At 44.6% G+C, this 23,579-nt stretch overlaps 1 protein-coding gene across 2 annotated transcripts in view; it reads right to left on the reverse strand.

Annotated features, from left to right (window-relative positions):
• The window catches only part of Rbm20 (RNA binding motif protein 20), a 162,956-nt gene extending 140,182 nt beyond the window's left edge, over positions 1 to 22,774 (reverse strand). For both annotated transcript variants that reach the window (XM_090345893.1, XM_090345892.1), the window contains exon 1: positions 22,602 to 22,774. In XM_090345893.1, coding sequence (XP_090202019.1) covers positions 22,602 to 22,774 — 173 coding nt within the window. The remainder of the gene's footprint in view (positions 1 to 22,601) is intronic.
• Between the last annotated feature and the right edge of the window lie 805 nt (positions 22,775 to 23,579).

The raw sequence follows: 23,579 nt of genomic DNA on the forward strand, positions 1-23,579 counted from the left end.
AGTGAAAAAGAATTTGCTGGGCCGGGAGTTTGGCCTAGTGGTTAAAGTGCTTGCCTAGCATGCATGAAGACCCGGGTTCGATTCCTCGGTACCACATACATAGAAAAAAGCCGGAAGTGGTGCTGAGGCTCAAGTGGAAGAGCTCTAGCCTTGAGAAAGTCCAAGGACAGTGCTCAGGCCCTGAGCTCAAGCACAGGACTGGCAAAAAAAAAAAAAAGAATTTGCTTAGCAAGTTCACATTCTGGGTTACATCCCCAGAACCAAAAAAAAAACCAAAAAACGAGAGATAGAGATAGAGATAGAGATAGAGATAGAGAGAGAGAGAGAGAGAGAGAGAGAGAGAGAGAGACCGAAGAGCGCTAAGTCCTGAGTGTTCAGATTCCAGTAGGGGCAAATACATGTGCAAAAAAAAAAATCTTATAAGGGTTTGGGACAATATAAGAATATGCATTCATATAAATGCACAAAAAAAGTAACAGCACAACTCACTACTTTGGACAAAAGTCACCCTTCAAAAAATCATTTTTCAAAACAGAGGGAAAGAGAGAGAGAAAGCAAGCAAGAGCAGATTTAGCAGATTTTCCTAGTTTCTGTGTTCTGTGGGAAAATGTCCCTGGGAACCGTGGGGAGGAATTCACAGAGCCATCTTGTCATCCTGGCCTTCAAGGGAAACTTTAGGACGAAGAATCTCCAGAGTTAGGGTGAACTCTGACCTCTCCCCTCTCTTCCCCCAGGCCTCGAAGAGCAGATGGGAATAAAACCTCCAGAAGTGAGCCTCCCTCCCCAGCACGCCTGCCCATTTCATCACTCATCACAAATGCTCTTATAGGAATGCCACTTGCTAGGTTCGTTCTCTCCCTCCCTCCACCTGTCACCCCAGCCTCCCTTAGCATGCCAGGGCTTTCTGCTTGAATGACAAGGTCTCCCCTGGGACCCAATGTCTTCCCTTCAACCCAAGTGTCTGCTTCTTAAAGCCCTCTGGAAACATATATTCCAATGGGCTACTTTATAGCCAAATGTTACTGTATAGCCGTAAGTTCTATTTCTCCCTCTTTTCCTCCATTATAATGACTGGCTTGGATATACACCAAGGGGAGGTAGGAAGGCACAAACTCAGAGAGCAGGGGGCAGGCTAGGTTTCCCTACCTTCCCTAAGGGGCCACTCACTCAAGGTAGATGGCTGCTCTGCAATTCTACACTGGGATGCTTGGCGTAAGTAAGTAATTGAGTTAAGTGAGATCTAAAGAAAGACTTCACATTCATATTCATATGCTAAACTCGGTTAAAAATAGACTGAGTAGGGCCTGACTTCACTTTTAATTTTAGCCGGGTGATGAGCCTGCCCTAAAGACAGAAAGTCACCAGGCATTTTCCTGAGTGCAGTGATCTTCATATTTTTATAAAAAGGAAATGCAGCATGTTCTATTAATAAAAGTGCTGTAGCTTCAGTTAAATCTAGAGGGTTCCTAACTCAGAGATCCTTCTGCCTTCACCTGTCGGGGCCAGCCTTTCCCTCACACCCAAGCCCCAGGCGGATCACATGCATCTTGGAGGAGAAATGGCCCAGAGATCAAAGGCCACATGTGATCATTCTGTGTTCCCAGTTCACAGGGAGGCACCTGTGATCAGGTGACCAGATGACTCAACCAAGTACATCTGCCAGTGACTCTTAAAGGGCACAATTCCCACTGCCAGGACAGTGCCCTGTAGCTTTAGATTCAGTGACAAAATGGAGCTGGGTTATAGCTATAAGGGGAAAAGGAGGCAGAAAGGAGGGAACTGTGGTGCTCGCTCTAGAAAGGGCTCCCAGTTGGCTGCCTTCTTAAGGTGGCAAAGTCATAGTCAATTCCAGCCCTCCAGCTATTTCCCTTTCCATCTTCCAATTGTTGTATGGTAACTTTGTCAGGAGAAATGGAGGAGCACATTTTGAGAGGCTGCATCGTGAGTCTTTATTAGAAAGTCAATAGCTGGGGTGGACTCTTGTCACAAAGGCCTGCAGCCCCTCAAATGTAATTAACTCTGTTAGAAAACTGAGTCATGGCAGTAGTAAAGCAAGGAAAAGGCAGAAAATCAATACTAACCAATCAGTTCAAATCCAATGGAGAGTGAAGTGGGACATCACGTGAACAGAGGAAAGCCAGGAGACAGGACACACAGCCACGAGGCATGGCAAAATGGCGCCTGAGCTGGTCTGGGCCAAAATCGGGTCAGGTCAGGGGACAAGGTCACAGAGAGCTTCCAAGTTCATGACCCGGCATTGGCAGGTCTGGTAACCCATTGACCAAGTCCAGGCATGCCCATCACCTGGGAGGTAGACTTCACCTTCCTCCACAGGGAAGACAAGATGGCGTCCTTGAAACCCAATTCCCTATCCACTATGTGGCCAAGATGATACCCCTTAGACCCCATCTCCTTATTTCACCACCTCACAAGGCCCTTCTCCAGCTGTTGGTGCCTCATGAGACACACAGAGAAACAAAAGGTGACCAGGTTTTAAAAAAAAAAAAATGTTTTAAACCCACCCCTGGAGCATTGGGCCTCTGTGCCAGTGCCTGCTAGGAAACTGGAGGAGAAAGAACAGACCAGACTTGGTCTGTTTATTAAGGCACAGTGTGGGGCTGCAACCTTCCCTCAGGATTGGAGGTTGTGCGACGAGGTAGAGTTGGGGTCAGGCTTATACTGGTCTTAACCAGGAAGCAAATTTTTAAAAACAAACAAAAACAGGTGTGGTCTTCTTGGGGACTGAGGGCAGGTACTTGAGGTTAGGCCCAGAATGGAATGTTCCACCTGGGGCGAGGGAACTTTCTGCCAGGCCTAGGTCAGAATGACCTGCCTGCAGTCAAGCACATCCACAGGCAAGCGCCTGCTGTTTTGCTTGACCTGGGGAAATAAGGTGGAGGGAGATCAATCCTTCAGGGCCCAGGCAAAATGAAGATTCCACTACCCCAGGAGCCCAAGAAAGTGCTGAGACCTGTGTACCAAGACACAAGGTACTTGCATTCCAAACACACAATCTCCACCAGTTTTGAGACTCTGGAGATTCTGTAAACCGCACTTCTCCTTTCGTTTCTAAATGAACATCTAACCCTTGCCAGGCACTGGGTTAAGCTGAGTATGGACAATCTCACGCAAGAAATGGAGGTGCAGACAGTCCAGCCACTGCCTAATAACCCAAATCTCTCAAGCCAAAGCTCACACTGCTGGCAACGGAAAAGTTCCCGCGAGGTCAAGGTGGGAATTACAGGACAGATTGACAAGGTCAAATTTCCATCTCTCAAAGAATGGCCAACTGTCCTGCATCTATTTCCCTTTATTGATGATTGCAGCTGTTTTGTTAAAACCCTATACGCTCTCGATTGGAACGATACTCTAAGCCTTAAGAAATTGCATATTCTGCATAGAAAAAAGCCCGGAGCTTTGGAGTGTACTGATTTAGGATCCCAGCCCTTCCATTAGCAGGCTGCATGAGAAGGCCTTAGTCCAGCCTCAGACTCAGGGACATCTGAAGACAGAACTGAACACTGACTCAGCTGATATTTTAACTTTTAAGTAAGTGCTACAATTGTGCCTCCCCACACACAGCTTCCACACCCATTCCTACTATCCTGAAGTAAACACCAGCCATATCACTCATCTACACTTACTTCAGTGTACTGCTTGAGAATATAACAATTTTAACACAGTTACAACAGTATTCCAATTAGTTTTTTTTAAGGCATGCACAGTAGCTTGGCCCTAAAATACAGTCTATTCAATTTTCCTAGCTTACTATATAGGTGTGTGTGTGTGTGTGTGTGTGTGTGTGTGTGTGTGTGTGTGTGTGAGCTAAGGTCCCAATAAGAATTATAGATTTGAGGCTGGGAATTTGGCCTAGTGGTACAGTGCTTGCCTAGCATGCACGAAGACCTAGGTTCAATTCCACAGTACCACATACATAGAAAAAGCTGGGTGTTGTGGCTCACATGGTAGAGCTCTCGCTTTGAGAAAGCCCAAGGAAGGATGGTGCTCAGGCCCTGAGGTTAAGCTCAAGGACTGGCAGGGAAAACAAATTATAGACTGTGTGACACTGGTAAGTACTTTAGGTTGCTTTTGATAAAGATAACTCCATCCACCTGCTAACGTTATTATTGCATTGTATTTGTTAATGACACAAGATCCTCTGGCCTGAAGATTTTTATCTTCCTAGGAACATTCTGACCTGTTCTTCTGTCCCTTGAATTTTTGAAAAACTGGCAGCTAGATCTGAAGCTGGGTTTAAGCATCACTTTAGCAGCCATGAGGGGCCCAGAAGCCGAGTCGTCCTTCACCTGACACTGAGGCTCATGGATGAGTTTGAATGCTGTCAGCCTGGCCTGACCCACCCATCACCACTCTCCTCTCTGCCACTAACTGAATGTTCTTCAACATGAGATACCCTAATGTAATCAACAAACAGGGTTAGAGCAAATACCTTATTCTTTTCCTTTCTCGGGTAGTGTTTAGAATCATACATTGGTTCCCAGTACCCTACATTGAAAACTACTGAATTTTTAACTGATAAATTTTGCATATTTGAGGTATGTCATTTCACTGATTTTTTTAAATATTCAAATGGCTTGATATTTGAGTGCCTGTGTAACATGCACAAGGCCCTGGATTCAAATCCCAATACTATCTAAAAGAAAAGTATCTGTGGGGCTCCAAAGTCAAATCTACAAAGCAGAATGCTTTCAGAACTCTACCATTCTACTTCAATTTACTCATCCATTTCCTCTTTTTCCATTCATTTACATTGATTGTGGAGCTTGAACTTGGAGCCTGGGTGCTGTCCCGGAGATTTTTGCTCAAGGCTAGTGCTCTAACACTTTGAGCCACAGCACCCCTTCTTTTTTGTTTGTCTATTGTGTGTGTGTGTGTGTGTGTGTGTGTATGTATGCACACACATGTACCAGTCCTGGGAATGGAACTCAGGCCTGAGTGCTTCCCTTAGTTTTGTCTTTTCTCTCTCTCAAGGATAATGCTCTATCGCATGACATCTAGTTCCATCTCTAGCTTTTTAGTGGTCAATTGGAGGTTAGAGTCTCATAGACCGTCCTGCCTGGGTTGGCTTCAAACTGAAATCCTCAGATCTCAGCCTCCTGAATAGTTAAGATTATTGGCATGAGCCACTGGCATCCAGATTCTTCCAGTTATTTTCATTATAATAAAAGACAGCACGCTATCCAAGTTTTTGCCCTCTGTCCTGGAGATAAGCCCACGTGCACCACATCCTGAAGCACTGCGCCCTGCGGGCAGCTTTCTGCTGACTCAAGCAACATCCTACTGATTGAAGGGCATTTGGGGTTATATCCAGTCTTTTATTTTTATAACCAGTATCATAATAGAGAGCTCTGTGTTTGTGAGTGTGTGTGTGTGTGTGTGTGTATCTTGGGGTATATCCTATATGTAATATAGACTATCAAAAGTTGACACAGGTGATCTTGCTAGCCATTGACAACTTCTCTCCACAGAGGTTATATCATTTCACACTCCCACCGTGACACACAGTATTCCCTGAGCTGGGTGTCGGTGGCTCATACCTGTAATCCTAGCTGCTCAGGAGGCTGAGATCTAAGGATTATAGTTTGCAGGCAACCTGGGAAGAAAAAGTCTGTGAAACCCTTAGCGGTAATTAAGCAGCAAAAAGCCAGTGTGAGCTTTGGCTCACGTGGTAGTGTGTCAGCCTGGAGTGGAAAAAGCTAAGAAGAGCTAGAGGCTCTGAGTTTGAGTCCCAGTACCACCATACCTCCTTCTCCCCACGCCCTCCACAACACAAGTAGTTTTCACGCAGTTTTTTTAAACATTTATGAACTAATACAAACTTAATTAAATATCCTCATGGGGGTTAATTAAAGCAATGTAAGGTGGCAGTACTCTACATTTTGGACAAAAGACTTTTCTTTACAGAAAGAGCTGGAGAAGCCCAAGGATCCACTTCTGTGCCCAGAGAAGTCAGGTTCAGAATTAAATCTTTTACCGGAAAATACTATAGGTTAGCTTGGGTCTTTGAGAACTACGAATAGTTCCCTGAACTAGAGAATGAAAGGTCCCTGGCCTGGGAGGGGTTTCTCAGGGCTTTCTCCATTCCTAATCCCCTTACATCCTTTCTAACAAAACACAGATTTGATTTGGAATTTAGTGGCACCACAGCCAAGTGCTGGCTCCTGTCCACACCACACCACTGAAGATCATCTTCCCAGCTTCCCTTTCCCCATGCCTCCTCCAGTTCTTCCTGCTCAGCGCTACTTCCAGTGCCTCTCAGAGCTGGCCCCTCTGGCTGCAGAAGGGACGAGGAAAATGCACCCATCTTTCTTTACTCTGTTTTCACATAGGTGAGATCGCCTACTGTTTATCTTCTTCCTACCCCTTAAGATAGTCTCGCAGTTCCTCCCAAGTCATGCACAAGAATGGTCTGCCTCTATTGGGAGGATGTGGCCAAAATTTCTGTTTTGTTGAGGATAGTCCTGGGGATTGAACTCAGGCAGTGCATGCTGTCCCTCAGGTGTTTTTGGACCACGGCTAGTGCTCTACCACGTAAGCCTCAGTTCCACCTCCCATTTTTTTTGTTGGTTAATTGAAGATATGAGTCCCACAGTTTGCTGCCCCAGCTGGCTTCACATTCCCATCCTCAGATCTCAGCCTCCTGAAAAGCTAAAATTACAAGTGTGAGCCACAGGCCACTTGGCCAAAATTATTTGCTAATCCTCTTTAGTTGGACATGCTATTGTTCTAGTCTTTTTTGAATTTCTCTCAAGGAGGTTTCATGGAAAACAAAACAACAAACAACTTTCTTTTTCATTTTTCCAGGCAAGGAGCATGAACTCAATGTTATCCCTGAGCTCTTCTGCTCAAGGCTAGTGCTCTACCACTTCTGTAATAGTGCTCTACTTCTGGTTTTTGGAGGCTAACTGGAAATAAGGGTCTCCCAGACTTTCCTGCCTGAGCTGGCATTGGCTTTGAACTTTGAGCCTCAAATCCCAGACTGTTTGGGGGTTTTTTGTTTGTTTGTTTGTTGTCAGTCATGGGGCTTGAACTCTGGGACTGGGCATTGTTCCTGAACTTGTCAGTTCAAGGCTACCACTCTACCACATGAGCCACAGTGCTACTTCCAGCTTTCTGGAGTTTAATTGGAGATGAGAGACTTATGGACTTTTGTGCTCAGACTGGTTTTGAATCTTGAACCTCAGATCTCAGCCTCCTGAGTAGCTAGGATTAAAGACATGAGCCACCAGCACCCAGACAAAAAATGCTTTTTTTTTTTTTTTTTTTGGTCGGTCATGGAGCTTGAACTCTGGGCCTGAGTGCTGTCCCTAAGCTCTTCAGCTTAAGGCTACTGCCCTACCCTTTGAGCCACAGCACCACTTCCAGTTTTCTGGTGCTTAATTGGAGATAAGAGTCTCATGGACTTCAGTGCCTGGGATGGCTTTGAACCACAATCTTCAAATCTCAGCCTCCTGAGTAGCTAGGATTACAGGCATGAGCCACCATCCCCAGCTAAAATCTAATTCTTTTTTTTTTTTTTTTTTGCCAGTCCTGGGCTTGAGCTCAGGGCCTGAGCACTGTCCTTGGGTTTTTTCTCAAGGCTAGAGCTCTACCACTTGAGCCTCAGCACCACTTCTGGCTTTTTTCTATGTATATGGTACCGAGGAATCGAACCTGGGTCTTCATGCATGCTAGGCAAGCACTTTAACCACTAGGCCAAACTCCTGGCCCTAAAATCTAATTCTTAAGTATAACATTTATGCTCCAAAAGGGTTAAAATAATATTGGTGTGGATATTTATCTAAGATAAATAATTGCAAAGGGATGTTAGTACAATTTATGTGTAACAGCCTCAATGGATGCAACCTCAATGTCCACCACAGAATGAATACATTAACAATTTGTGGTACATGTACAAAATCAAATATTAGCAATAAAAAGGCCTCAAACTTTGATACAAGCAACAGCACTGTTGAAACTCAAAATCATCATGCTAAAGGAAAACTCATGGATTAGCTTATGTAAAGGTCTAGTACCCAGAATTTATAAAGAACTCTTATAAGCGCACCACAAAATATAAACAAATTTGATTTTAAAATGGATGACAAAGAGCTGGGGTGTAGCTCAGTGGTAAAACACTTGCCTTACATGCATACAGACCTAGATTCAATCTTCTACACTGAAAAATAAAAATGACAAATGTCTGTTGATCCAAAATAGATAAATGTCTATTTGTTTAAAATAGATAAACAAAAGATAAAAGGCACATGAGATGAAGCTCAACACCATTAGTCATTAGTGAAATATAAGTCAAAACCACAGTGACTAGCACTTGATAGTTATGAGGAAGGGTGTGGTAGTGCACCCCTGTAATCCAAACATGCAGGAGGTTAAAGCAAGAGAATCTCAAGATCAAGCCGGCCTGGCTACATAGTGACATCAGGTCAGCCTGAATTGTATAGTGAGACTCTGATTCAAAAAATAAAAATAATAATAATAAAGGAGAAGTTAGAGGAAAGAAGGAAGGGAGGGAGGGAGGGAGGAAGGGAGGGAGAGGCAGGAAGGGAGGCAGGGAGGCAGGGAAGGAGGGAGGGAGGGAGGGAGGGAGGGAGGGAGAGGCAGGAAGGGAGGCAGGGAGGCAGGGAAGGAGGGAGGGAGGGAGGGAGGGAGGGAGGGAGAGGCAGGAAGGGAGGCAGGGAGGCAGGGAGGGAGGAAGGCAGGGAGGGAGGGAGGGAGAGGCAGGAAGGGAGGGGGAGGGAGGGAGAGGGAGAGAAGGAAGGAAAGGGGGAGGGAGGGAGGGAAAGGGAGAGAAGGAAGGAAAGGGGGAGAAGGAGGGAGGGAGAGAGAGGGAAGGGAGGGAGGGAAGGAAAGAGGGAGGGTGGGTTGGCCTGGATGTGAAAAAATGGAATCCTCTCTATCACTAGAAGGAATGTAAGATGGTGCCAAACTTTGGGAAGTTGCTAGAAGAGTCCTCAATAAATCAGACATTGAGGGCCAGGAGTTTGGCCTAGTGGTTGAGTGCTTGCCTAGCATGCATGAAGACCTGGGTTCGATTCCTCGGTACCACATACATAGGAAAAAGCCAGAAGTGGTGCTGAGGCTCAAGTGGTAGAGCTCTAGCCTTGAGAAAGTCCAAGGACAGTGCTCAGGCCCTGAGCTCAAGCCCAGGACTGGCAATAAATAAATAAATAAATAAATAAATAAATAAATAAATCAGACATTGAATTACCATGTGGTCCAGAAATTCTGCCCCAAAATATACTCAAAAAATGAAAATGATGTTCAAATAACAACTTATACACAAATGTTTTACAGCAGCAGTATTCATAACAGTCATAAATGGAAACAACAAATGCTCACCAATGGATAAATGCATAAAAATGTTCCCTCTGTACAAATAAAAACTAGTAATTTTTTTTAAAAATGAAGTATGGTACAATCTTGTTGAACCTGGCTATATGAAACAAGTCCAGCCCCCAAAATCAAATATTACTTCTTCATTTACATTTATATAAACTATCCACAACAGGCCAATCCAGAATTTCCTCTTTCCCTGATCTGTGTTTTCAGCCTCTAGAATTGAGCTAATAAAGCACCAAGCCAGAAACAAAACACTACAGAAACATTGTATTACTGTACTTCACCATAATTGCTTAAACTTTAGTTTCAAAGAAAACGCTGAGTAGAAGAAGCTTGATTCAATTTGCATAAAATGCTAGAAAATGCAAAGTAATCTCTGGTGACAGAAAGCAAATGGGGGCATAGCTCATGCCTGTAATCCTAGCTACTCAGAAGGCTGAGATCTGAGGATCACAGTTCAAAGCCAGCATGGCAAGAAAACCTGTGAGACTCTTATCTCCAATTAACCACCAGAAAATCGGAAGTGGCTCTGTGACTCAAAGTAGTAGAGTGCTAGCCTTGAGCTGAAGAGCTCAATGACAGAGCGCAGGCCCAGAAATCAAACCACATGATGGGCACACACACACACACACACACACACACACACACACACACACACACACGTGCTCATGCAAAAAAACTTTCAAGGTGATTTTACTTTTAAGGTGATATTTACTATTATATCGGGCAGCTTAAATATGTACTTCAATTACACCTCTATAAAATTGGGTAAATAAGCAAGCACGGTGGCTCAGGCCTATAATCCTGGCTACTCAGGAGGCTAGATCTGAGGATCAAGGTTTAAAGCCAGCCTGGGCACAAAAGGACCTGAGACTCTAACCTCCAAATAAACTCTAGAAAATGGGAAGTGGTGCTTGGTTCACGGGGTAGGGAGACAGCCTTGAGCTGAAGAGCTCAGGGACAGCACCCAGGCCCAGAGTTCAAGTCCCATGACCCACAAAAAAAAAATGGATTAATAGGAGTTTGGTAAATTATCACCGCATGTTTGAATCAAAGAATTTTTTTCATTGCTAATTGAAATACATGAAGGGTCACTGTTCTGATGATCCCTTCTTTAAAATCCTTTTGCAGGTCAGAAGCAAACCATCTTTCCTGATGTATTACTTCTGTTTACCAAGTGATCTTTACTTATCATAGTTTCTGGCAGCACAAGAATATGTGTAACAATGTCTCCAGGCATTCAAGAGCCTTGTCTGGCAGAGACTAAGCAAGCTCTGTGGGGCCAGGTCTCACATCAGGAATTCCTTCTGCTATTAATAGGAGCCTGAGATACTTTAATCAGGACTGAATCCTACTTTTGCTGAATTGGCTTGAAAATGCCCTGGCAGAACTTGGCAGAGGCTCTCGCTTTGCTGCAAATCAACCATCCTGTCTGTTATTATTTTAGCACCTGCTGAGAGAATTCTAAGTGTTTACTTTGTCCCTGGGAGCCTCAGAGGCAAGGCAGTCTTCCTTGCCAGCATGGGATTTGCTCCTGCAATTTAAATTGGGATACGGATTTCACTTTAAACCAAAAGGTGCACTTAAAAAACTACAAAAAGAGGGCTGAGAGTTTGGCCTAGTGGCTAAAGTGCTTGCCTAGCATGCACGAGGACCCGGGTTCGATTCCTTGGTACCACATATATAGAAAAAGAAAAGCCAGAAGTGGTGCTAAGGCTCAAGTGGAAGAGCTCTAGCCTTGAGAAAGTCCAAGGACAGTGCTCAGGCCCTGAGCTCAAGCCCAGGACTGGCAAAAAAAAAAAAAAAAAAACTACAAAAAGAAAAAGGGAAACAGCAGGGAGGATTTTTATCTGGATTGTTCACTTCATTGTTGCTAATAAAATTTAACCTACTTTGAAACTGATTTCAGAAATGTTTTTCCTACATCTTCCTAAATGATAAGGTCTCTACAAATCTTTTTGTTGTTGTTGTTGTTGTCAGTTGTGGGACTTGAACTCTGGGCCTAGGTGTTGTCCCTGAGCTCTTCAGCTCAAGGCTACCACCCTACCCCTTGAGCCACAGCACCACTTCCTGTTTTACTAGTGGTTAATTGGAAATAAGAGTCTCTTGTTCTTTAGTGCCTGGGCTGGCTTTGAATCATGATCCTCATATCTCAGCATCCTGAGTAGCTAGGATTACAGGCATGAGCCTGTATATATGCCTGTATATACACCAGATACAGCACTTAAATTCACAACCTCTTCATTCTCTATTTCCAGCTCCCCTTCCCTCCTTCCATACATACTATTTTCTTTCCTGAGTATTTTTTTTGGGGTGGAGGGAAGGATGTGTCTGTTTCCTTATCTGAGCTGTGAAATAGGCAGAATGTAACACTAGCATTCTAGAATTATTGTTGGGTTAAATAATCAAGTGGATTTAAAAAAAAATCCAGAGTGCTAGGAATAAGAGCAGGCAGGCAGGAAGAATTCAATAAAGGTGTGTATGATCCCCTTTATTTCTGTTCACTTTCTCAGATGAGAATCAGAGGCTGGGGTTGGTGGAGCAAAGAGCCACACACAGCACTGCCCTTCTTCCACAGCTCCCCACCCATACATATTTTGTGCATAAATCAAGAGTGCTAAAAAGGAACAGGCAAAAATAGACAGACGTGTGACTTAAATGAGAAAAGCTTCAACAGGATAGACGTCACCGACCAGCAGAGCAACAGGCACGCCTGTGAGTCAACTTATTAGGGTTTTTTGTTTGTTTAGTTCATTGGTTTTTGTCAGTCATGGGACTTGAACTCAGGGTCTGGGTATTGTCTCTGAGTTCTTCAGCTCGAGGCTAGCGCTCTATCACTTGAGCCACAGCGCCACTTCCAGTTCTCTGGTGGTTAACTGGAGATAAGAGTCTCACAGACTTTCATGCCTGGGCTGGCTTTGAACCTCAAACTTCAGACCTCAGCCTCCTGAGTAACTAAGATTACAGTTGTGAGCCACAGGCACTGGGCTTTACCAGGGGATTTAAAAGTCTGCTTCATGTGTAAATTTGAAGAGGGAGAGATGTCTACACTGTTTCCAGATGATGCCAGAAAAAAAATCTTCCCATCAGGCCCAGAACCAGTGCCAGCCCTGGGGCTTGAACTCAGAGCCTGGGTGCTGTCCCTGAGTTTTTGTGACAACTAGTACTCTACCAATTGAACTACAGTTCCACTTGCTTCTTCCTCCTCCTCCCCCTCCTTCCCCTCCCCTCCCTCTTCTTCTTCCTCTCCCTCCTCCTCCTCCTCCTCCTCCTCCTCCTTCTCCTCCTCCTCCTCCTCCTCCTCCTCCTTCTCTTCTTCTTCTTCTTCTTCTTCTTCTTCTTCTTCTTCTTCTTCTTCTTCTTCTTCTTCTTCTTCTTCGGGGGGAGGGGTGTAATTAAGATAAGACAAGAGACTTTCCTTCCTGGACTGGCTTTGAACCATGATCAATCCTCAGATCTCAGCCTCCTCAGTAGCTAGGATTACAGATATGAACCACTGGTATCAGGCACTGTTTTGTTTTTAATTTGGTCAAATGAAAAGAAAAATACTGTTGGATGAAAGTTTGTTGAGAAACAAGATATTCCAGGGCCTCACAGCATAGCAGGCAATGGTGGCTCATGCCTGTAATCCTAGATATTCAGGAGGCTGAGATCTGACCATCACAATTTGAAGCCAGCCAACCAGGAAATTCCATGAGATTTCTATGCCCAATTAAGCACCAAAAAAGTGGAGCTGTGGCTCAAATGAGTTCAGACCCCAGGTTGGGCACCAAGAAAAAATAAGAGAAATAAAATAATCAGAAAGCCAAACATGGGCAGCTTATGCCTGTAATCCTAGCTAATCAAAGCCAACAAATCGTTGAGATTTTTTTTTGCCAGTCCTGGGGTTCGAGCCCAGGACCTGGCATTGTCCCTGAGCTTCTTTTTGCTCAAGGATAGCACTCTACCACTTGAGCCACAATGCCACTTCCAGCTTTTTTGCTGTGTATATGGTACTGGGAAATAAAACCTAGGGCTTCATGCATGCTAGGTGAGTACTCTACCACTAGGCCTCCAATCAATCAGCAAAAGGCCAGAAGGAAGATATGGCTCAAATGGTAGAACATCAGCTTCGGGCAAAAAAGTCAGGCAAGAGCTCAAGTCCTACTCTCAGCATAAAAAGGAAAAAGAAAAGAAAAAAAGGAAGAATGGGGGAAAAAAAGTTGGCAGTACACCTGATTTTAAAAAAGGAGAGAGACCTCATAAGCAAATACACTTGTAAACACAACCAAGGGATTTTAACACCCGCTGAAAGAGACTTCATTTTCATGAAAACTACAGAAATTTTTTTCCTAAAAATCTAGTGCTTTTTAAGGAATAAAAAAAATTAAGCTGGGTGCAGTGGCTCACACCTATAATCCTAGAAGAGGCTGAGATCTGAGGATTACAGTTCGAAGCCAGCCCAGGCACTAATGACCAGAGTCTCTTATCTCCAATTAGCCACTAGAAAAGTGGCACTGTAGCTCAAGGAGTAGGGCAGTAGCCTTGAGCTGAAGAGCTCAGGGTTAGCACCCAAGCCCAGAGTTCATGCCCCACAACCAACAACAGCAACAAAAAAAATTAAGACAAATTTCTCTAGATGTAATAACAAGGTATGGTCAACTTACTTTCAAATAGTTCAAAGACAAATCGATGAAAGAGAAAGAATGCCGCACCAAGCAAGAACATCAAACGCACAAAGTACATGTTCAGTAAAGTCAAAATCATATCCTTGCTTGAAACAAATGTGAAGCAGGATGAGAAGTTGAGAGGAAGAAATAAGAAGCATTGCTGTCATTGACTTAGGAGTGAGAAGTCAATCCAGGCTGGGGAATCTTTTTTCTGCCAAAGGCCATTTGGGTATTTATAACATCATTCCAGTGCCTTAAAAAATTATCAGCACAGGCAGGCAAGAAGCTTAAATGTCTGTCCTGTAGATACCAAAGACTTCACTTGCTTCATACAGCTGTGATCCAACATTCGACACTCCTTTCATTTGAACTTTAAACAAAAACACTGCTGTGCGTTTAGATCTGAAAAGCTTCATCTTTACAGGCTAGCTCTAAGGGCCAAAAGGCAGTTTCTGAGTAGACAAGTATGCCAAAGTTACATTTTTCCTTATTAAAAATCTGATACAGGAGGCTAAGATCAGAGGATCTCGCTTCAAAGCCAGTCAGGGCACTACAAAGCTGTAAGACTCTCATCTCCAATTAATCTCTAGAAAACGGGAAGTGAGGCTGTGGCTCAAGGGGCAGGGCAGTAGCATTGAGCTGAAGAGCTCAGGGACAGTGCCCAGGCCTATGACTGACAAACCAACAAACAAAAAAGCCAGATGTGGGGCCGGGAGTTTGGCCTAGTGGTAGAGTGCTTGCCTAGCATGCACAAAGACCAGGGTTCAATTCCTTGGTACCACATACATAGAAAAAAGCCAGAAGTGGTGCTGAGGCTCAAGTGGTAGAGCTCTAGCCTTGAGAAAGTCCAAGGACAGTGCTCAGGCCCTGAGCTCAAGCCCAGGACTGGCAAAAAAAAAAAAAAGCCAGATGTGGAGTGGTGGCTCAAGTGGTAGAATGCTAGCCTTGGGGGCAGGAGTGGGGGAGAGAATTAGCTTAGAGATAGGGCCCAGGCCAAGTTCAAGCAGCAGGACACACACACACACACACACACACACACACACACACACACACACACACACACATACCTATATTTATGTACATACTTTTTTCAAATATCCTATTGTTTCCCCGCAGCACTGCCCCCTGTTCCCCACATGCACAAAGCCATGACCAAAGTGCCCTTTAGAAACCCTGCAAACATTCCTTCGGTATCTGGATTCAGCAAAGTTAGACAGAAAGCTGAGGCCTGCCCTGCCACTAGCACACCCATGATTTCTGCATGTCAGAAAGGAGTTTTCACAGCCGTGAGCTTCCGGCAGGTCTGCAGCTCACATGACAAACCCATGTCTGACACTGCTTCAGGAACCAGGGTCTGAAGGCTCCTAACAAGTGTTTTCCAGGTCCTACATTTCTGCTTCTCAACTCTAAAGCCAACACCATCACCAAACACCTTTCCACCTGCCTGTGTGTAACCCGTTCAGCGTCAACACGTGAAAGTTATTAGATTGGTCAACTGACTTGAAAATAGTATTTATTTTTTGTAGACTCAAGAATTTATTTGAATTTTCCAAAATAATTATGTTTGTAACTCCTCCTCCCCCTACAATATTAATTAGCAAGCAATGTAGCACCTCCTGCTTTTCACATTGACATCATGCTTCTGACTTAATGACATCGCTGCCCCAGGCATTCTTCACAAATGCTGGGGAAAGCATTTAGTTCCCTGGGTGCTGATTTCTCAGTGATCACATAGGTGTATCTCATATTTAGCTCATCTGGGACCTGGTCTCCATTAGATGCCAGTGGAGTGTGCAGGATCAGTGTGGACTCAACGGTCACTCAGTTAAATGCCCTGGAGGATCAATTAATCTGAATCCCAGAAGAAGCTACTATCTATCAATTCCAGTCTCTAAGGAAACTGGATGAGAAAGGTTAATTTGCTTGTCTGGGACACCCTCTCTCCCCTTCCTCATCAGAAACCCAGTGACAAATCTAAAGGCTCTATTGTTACCAAAATAACCCAAAAACACATAAACATAAGCAAAGGGAATATTTTCTAATAATATATATATATTGTTGGAAGTCAGGTTAAAGAGTGGATCAAACCAAATTCAAAAATGGGGCAAAAATATGGAGGAAAAGTCTGCAGACCAGTTGTAAAACTGAAGCTTACTTAGGAAGTCCAGGCAGTCTGCAGTGGGGTTCTCTAGGTTTGAGCCAGAGCAGAAGGTGGAGCCTCATGGTTGATGGGTCATTAGGGTGATGGAGAGAAAGGTGCAGGGAGCAGGCAGAAGCAAATGGCCCTGGTATATCCTCAAAGGAAAGACCCACAATCAAGACATGAAAACTATCTTCCTGACATGAGAGCCTCCTCCCCCACAAGCACAGGCATGACCCCAGCCATTTGTCTTAGAACACATGGGAAGATTTATTCTACAAGCTAACCTACACCCAACCCTGGCAAGCGACTTCTCTGCTCACTCTTTTACCGACAGATATGCAATCCCATCAATATGTGCCATCGTCCCCCACAGACTGGCTGTCAGCAAGTGGGAAAAGTTGCCTTGTAAAGCATCAGGGGACTTATCTTATAAAACCCCACAGCAGGACAGAGGAGGTCAATTGACTCTACTGTAACTTCCTGTACTGTGAAGACTTTTATCATATTTGATGGACATCTGCAACGTATCTAAAACACAAGTCCAAGGTTCTTCCCTTCCATCACCTCTTCAAATAGCCAGCAGAGATGACTTGTCCCTAGACTTGTCTCCTATGGCTCCTCAAATGGGAAAATTGAAGTAGTGACCACCCACTGAGCTACTCAAGCTCAGCCTGCTAGTGGGGTTGGAAACCTAACTCACAATCCCGATTTTAAAATATGCCTTCTACCCAGGCACTTGTAATCCTTACTCAGGAGGCTAAGATCTGAGGATCGTAGCTCAAAGCCCCAGCCTGGGCATGAAAGTCAGTGAGACTTTTATCTTCAATTAACTAACCACCAGAAAACCAAAGTGGTACTGTAGCTCAAAGTGGTAGAGTACCAGCTTTGAGTAAAAGAGTTCAGGACAGTGTCAGGCCCCGAGTTCAAACCCCACAACTGACACCCCTCCCCAAAAGAAATACCTTAGGGATGAGGGAGGAAAAAGACGACATACAGCATTTAGTATAACAGATATTACAGAGATCAGCCAGGTTTCTTAACCAGAGAAGGAATCGCTATGTGTTCTGTCCTACAAACCGCTTCCTACACACTCATTCTCATCTTCACTGGAATGCGCGGAACACAGATCATTTTACTTCCTGCAAAACTTTTCAACACAAGCTATTCTACCACAAACAACTCCTAGTCCGTTACACCCACTGGAGATCCATGGACAGCCTTGATTGCTAAAATACACAAGTCAGTACCCAATTAGATCAGCCCAAACTACATTATTAAATGAAAGTCAGATTAAGTGGTATTCTGTGGCACAGGATACTCAGCAAAAACTTTGAGGCTTTGGCTGGCAGGGACAGGGTTGATGGAGAAAAGAGAAATCCTGCTTTCCTCATTTCTCCTTGGACTTTCAACTTTACTAGCACACACTCCTCCATTCTTCACTTCTCTCCTTACTTGAGTTCCATTTTCATTTCTGTCTCTTGGTTACCCCGACCTTGTATTTTTGTTAAGCAAAGCTGAGAAGGGAACTACATTGGTTTGTTTACTTTAAAAGTTGATGCTCTTGGGGAGCTGGGAAGAAAATTTACTTTAAATTAGAGTCGAGGGGCCGGGAGTTTGGCCTAGTGGTAGAGTGCTTGCCTAGCATGCACGAAGACCCGGGTTCAATTCCTCGGTACCACATACACAGAAAAAAGACAGAAGTGGTGCTGAGGCTCAAATGGTAGAGCTCTAGCCTTGAGAAAGTCCAAGGACAGTGCTCAGGCCCTGAGCCCAAGCCCAGGACTGGCAAAAAAAAAAAAATAGAGTTGAGAAATCCCTAGCCATGAGAAATAATTTGGGGCTGAGGGGGAGAAAGAAACTGGTAAGCTCAGGGTCATTTCACAGTGAGGCAGTCCTAGTTGGGGTTTTCTCCTCTGGTGACAGACAGAGGAGAACACATACCAAGGAACAAATTCGGGCTTTTAAAATTGTCAATTTGATAAATGGCTAAGGAGTGGTCAGAAGATGATGGGGCTAGAAGAAACAAAAGGGGTGACAAAATTTGTTTACTTTTTTTCACCCCTCTCTCTTGCACCAGTCTCAGAATGACTCTCTACTCACCATATGCACAGTCACTTACTGTGACGAATAGGAATAATGTACTACATTTTATAATGCTAATCTCCTGGGCAATTTGAGATACTTATACAGACTACCTAAAAATATTCATTGCTCCAGCACAATTTCTTTCAAGAATGAAATACTTTGAAAAAGCTTAAGAAAAAAACTTTATAGAATTCTAAAAAAAAAAATCTTGCCCCTTCTCCCAGTAACAATTAATCCTCTCAGATATTTTTCCTTGCTGAATGCTTGCTTTATGTGCAGTTTAAGACGGTGTTTAAAATGTTCAACATTCTGGGGCCGGGAGTTGGCCTAGTGGTAGAGTGCTTGCCTAGCATGCACAAAGACCCGGGTTCGATTCCTCGGTACCACATACATTGAAAAAAGCTGGAAGTGGTGCTGTGGCTCAAGTGGTAGAGTGCTAAGCCTTGAGAAAGTCCAAGGACAGTGCTCAGGCCCTGAGCCCAAGCCCAGGACTGGCAAAAAAAAAAAAAAGTTCAACATTCTTTCTACAAGTGTATTCCTATTTCAACAAGGCGGGTTTGAAGTGATGTTAAAAACCAGAGCAGAAAATTAGAAATTCCATTTTCTTTCCAGAAAAGGACCAAATATGACTGGGCAGTAATGTCCCCTTCCTCCTTATTTCCAGAAAAGTCTTATTTCCTTCTTCTTAATTCTGGATACATCTGTGTGCATGTCCAAAGTTGCTAGATACCACGAAGAACTTACCTGCACATTTATCACCCAGAGAGCTCCATGAAAATCCTTCCAAGTGCAAGATGTCTATAAAATCACCTGCAATCACAGTTGCTACTTGTCATGTTTTGTTTCCTGTTCTACATCAGGAAACTGCTCAGCTCTACAGATAGATAGCCAGCAGTTTAATGTTATGATGGCAAAACATTGGAAATGAGAAATCAAAGCTGAGTTTATGACTTCACATACAACCAAAACTTACAGACCCATTACTCTGGCAATCAAATACTAAACCAAAATTTCTGGGGTTTTTATATAAAAAAAATAATCTGCAATGGAAAAGATAAATCATCTCAAGTTGAAGATACCATATGATGTCATGAATTCATCAGGAACAGCTCGCTACAAATAAAATTATCCAGGAAAGTGTCTGATGTGATTCGTTTGGTTAATTTTCACCACACTGTTAACATGTCACACAGAATTGAGTGATTCTTTTTCCAATCTGATGAGCATTTTTAAATCTGTCATCTAAAATTTGAATATCTGATGTTCATCAAAGCTATTAAATAACTTCTTATAATCAAAGGTTGTGTTTGAGTCTAAGGTATACAATGCAAACAAAAAAATCAGTAAGATAACACAAATGTCTAAGGAAAGGAATCCTTACGAAATATGCACCAACAAACACCAATGTTTTCTGCCTTCCGCTAACATGAAAAACATATATACATTTTTTTCCTTTTTTTAATCCTCAAATTACTCTGAGTTTCCTAAATCCATCCAAATTTTTCTCTAAAGATGCTGTTTATATTTCTTATTACCCAAGCAATGCAAGTGATACTTTATACAGGAAGAAGTCTAAATCAGCCAGCTGGAATGCACATTTCAAACAAACAAAAAAAAAACTTTCAAGGTATTAGCTCTGATCTGGTTAATAATCTTTCCACATAATGCTAATACTGGTGGGGCTAGACAAGAGCAGAAAAGATTATTTGTGATCCTTAACTCACACAAAGAGCACAATGACAAGAAAACTATCTACTTGAATAGAACAAAAGTACTCCACAGACATTAACTTAAAATGCGATGTACAGAAACCCTGGAAAAACAAACAGAGGCAAATCAACCTCACTCTTCACCAGCACACCTCATGTGTTGAGCTACTGAAATGGAGCATGTGGCAGTCATCTTAGACCCAGGGTATAAAGTTCCTGAATAAGAGTCAGGTTTTATTACGATTGTTACCATGGTTTTATCAAAGTCATTGACATCACTCAAAACGAAAACCATTACTAACAAAAATCAGTACATCTAGACCTGGACACACAGGAGGAGTGTCCTTCTTATGGCTCTATGCCATGTTCAGACCCGTTCCATCATTTTGAAAGAGCTCTTCTCTTCTTCCAAACTATATAATGACCTCACCGGAATAGCGAGCAAAGAGTAATACTATTGACATATGTTTCTTGACAAAAGAATTTCATCTTCAGGTTTAGCTCAGGAAAGTCTCCTAACCAAAGATAGACAACAGAGCTTATGGCCAAGGAGGGGGGCTCCCTGCTACATGCTTTCAAAGATAGTTAAATACAAACAGCACCTCATAACTACATAAAAATGGTTGCTCAGATTAAATTATGCAAACACAGTTCCAAAATAACCTGCTCAAGTTTCAGCCCATTAACGATGGACCTGCCATGTTGTGCCTGGTTCCAGCAGAATTTCAGTAGAGACTCGGGGAGCCCAAACCCCACATCATCCTTATGAAGAAGACTCTGAAACCTAAGCGCTTGGACGTCAAATCCCACGGGCACATTCAGCGGCCTTGGATCTGGTCCCTGAACAGGATCTGTCACCAACACAAAACAAGGCCATCAGGCGCTTCTTGAGCTTTCCATCCTGGCCTGTAAGCAGAAGAGGCCATCTTTGAAAGGTTCCGTTTTAATTTAAATAATATATCTCAAGGGAGAAGTTTTCAAAACAGGAGATATATTCAGAGGGGATACTGTTTAATATATGAAGCAATTAAAACACATTTCAAATGATTGATTACAAAATGGTATTTATTTTCCAAACAGCAATATTTATGGCCAAACACCCATCTACAATGATTTTGCTGTAAAGATAAAGCTACTAGTTTTTTCTGCTTAAAACCAAATGAGAGTACAGAGTGATTACCATACTACAGTAATATCTATCAATGAACAGCTTCGAGAGCACAGCAGACATTTCAAAATTAGTAATTGTTTAGATATGATTTCCTCATAAATAAGCTTTGCACTAAAATGGTTTTTTCTCTGTTGATTTATGTTTATGTTAAGCACTTAAGAGGACTTCTAATTCATTCCATAAACTGTCAGTCACGTTTGGTATCAGCTGAAATAATTCGCACAACAGGAAAAAAAAATGACAATATAAAGCATTTTCATTTCCAAATAGTTGGATACTGGTAAGTAGTTGAAAGTTATGTAAAATATCACATTTTTAAAGTAAAAACCTTTAGAAAACATAGAGCTTTCTTATTCTGCCAAGCCAATACATAGGGAACCATTTTGTTCTGAAATATGAAACCAGCCTGATTGATACCAAACTCTTTCTCTATTCTTTCCCTATTATATAATTCCGTCTGCAAAAAAAAAAACAACCCAAAATATTGAACTGCAATTCGTTTCTGCGTACACCCTCCTCTCCCACTGACGATTCCTCTTGCTACATTTCAACACGTTTACATAAATCCGGCGTCAATCAGTGCCGCTGAGCCGGGCACAGATCCGGCTGTGGTTTCTGTAAGTGTCGCGCCATCCCTTATTACCTTTACTGCAATTCTTACACCCGTTGATTTCTTTGGATTTTATCACAAGTTGATCAAACCTCATGGAAAATAAAGACCCTTCAAACAAACCTGTAGCCTAGGCCTTTAAACTGTCCAAACTGTGCAAGCAAAACCACTATTTCTCCTTGATAATCTCAAAAAAAAAAAAAAAACCCAGCTGGAAGAGCCTTTGGCACCGATTGAGCAGCTCGCCCTACCTTGCACTGGAAACACAACAAAAACTCACAATCCAAGTCAAATTCTTCACCCAGAGCCCCAAGATGGTAATGAGAACGCACACCACGCCGGTGGAGCGGCTGAGAACCCTCGGCAGAGGCCCTGCGGACCAGTCTGCTATCCTCGAGAGCAAAGCAAAACGTCCTGTTTACCAGCCGCAGTCTTCCTCCCTTCACCCGAAGTCCCTGGTCCAGGGCCCCGGGAAAGGTGGTTTCCTGGCCCCTGACCGCCTTTCACTTACACACCCTCACACGCGCGGACACTCACTCCAAAGGTTCCAGCCGCCTTTGGGGACCAGAAAGATGAAAATACAAAGTCCCTGGGCCATTTTCTCCCCGATTGGGGGTCAACCTGACTAGTCACATCCTTGAAGAGGATAAAAATCCGCATAAGGAACCCCAAAACGATTTCTCCCAAATCCGTTCTCCCCAAACTCTCCAAACAGGCAGTGACACCAGCTCTGTCTAGAGAGAGGTCAAGGAAGCTTTAAACGCAAGGGGGCGAGTGAAGTTCTGCGGAGATTGAAGACGAGGCTACGAACGGGGTGTCTGGGGTGTACCCCAAGCCCCCCCCCAGCTTCCCGCTCCCTCCCCCCTCCTCTTACTTTTGGATGATCTGGGGAAGGCCGGCTTGCGGCGGGGGCGGGGGCTGCTGCATCCCCCGTGGGCCCTGGGACGCCGGGGGCGCCGGGATACCGGCGACCACGCAGGCATCTCTGTCGGGTTGCTCGGGACCGCTGGGGTCCGCGTCCTGGCTCATGGCTGCTGCCAGCACCATGCGGGCAAGATCGGCCTGAGCTCGCGGCGAGACCGCGCGCGGGAGGGGCGCTCACTGGCCGGGGTCCCCGTGCCCAGTCCCCTTGTCCTTCTCGGTGGCTCGGGGAGGAGACGCGAGGGGCGGGGTGGAGGCCGTCCTGGCGGCGCCGCCTCCTCCGCCTCCAGCGGCGCGCGCCGTCCGGCCAGGCCGGGCGGGGGCGGGGGACCGGGGACAGGGGGCGTCTCCCGGCCCGCCGGAGCTGCTCTGTGGCCTGGGGCGGCGGGGCACTGGGGTGGCCCCGGACGCTCTGCCTGCCGATTCCTGGCACAGTAGGCTGGGAGGATGACAGCGTACGCCCCCCGCCGCCGGGCGCCCTCGGGGTCCCGAGCCCAAGCGCTCTGCGCAATGCGTGAGCAGGCGAAACGCGCGCCGGCCAGCGGCCGGTCACCACCGCCTCGCTTCTCCCCGAGCCCGGAGGCCGCCAGCCTGTCCCTGTCCCCGAGCAGATCCAGCCGAGCTGGGCGGAATGCAGGCACCCAGGGCGTCCGTGCCACCGCCGGTGCGAAGTGCGTCGGCCCTGGCATCTTCCGGCGGCTGGAGTCCGGCCAGCGCCACTGGCACTGGAAGGACCCGACTCCAAAATGGAAAAGTGGGGCTCCGATCGCGCTCCAGGGCGGCGAGACTTGGAACTTCAAGTCTCCGCTGAGCAGGCCCCAGGGCTCTCCAAAGTGGCAGCTCCAGCCGCTTACTTCAGAGGTCCCCAGAAGCGGCGAGTGGAGTCGCCGTGGGTTATTATCTTTTTTTCCTTCATTGCGAGCTCAAACTC

The sequence above is a fragment of the Megascapheus bottae genome, chromosome 15 (assembly GCF_031878675.1).
Source record: "Megascapheus bottae isolate mThoBot1 chromosome 15, mThoBot2.hap1, whole genome shotgun sequence".
In the NCBI taxonomy this organism is placed as follows: Eukaryota; Metazoa; Chordata; class Mammalia; order Rodentia; family Geomyidae; genus Megascapheus; species Megascapheus bottae.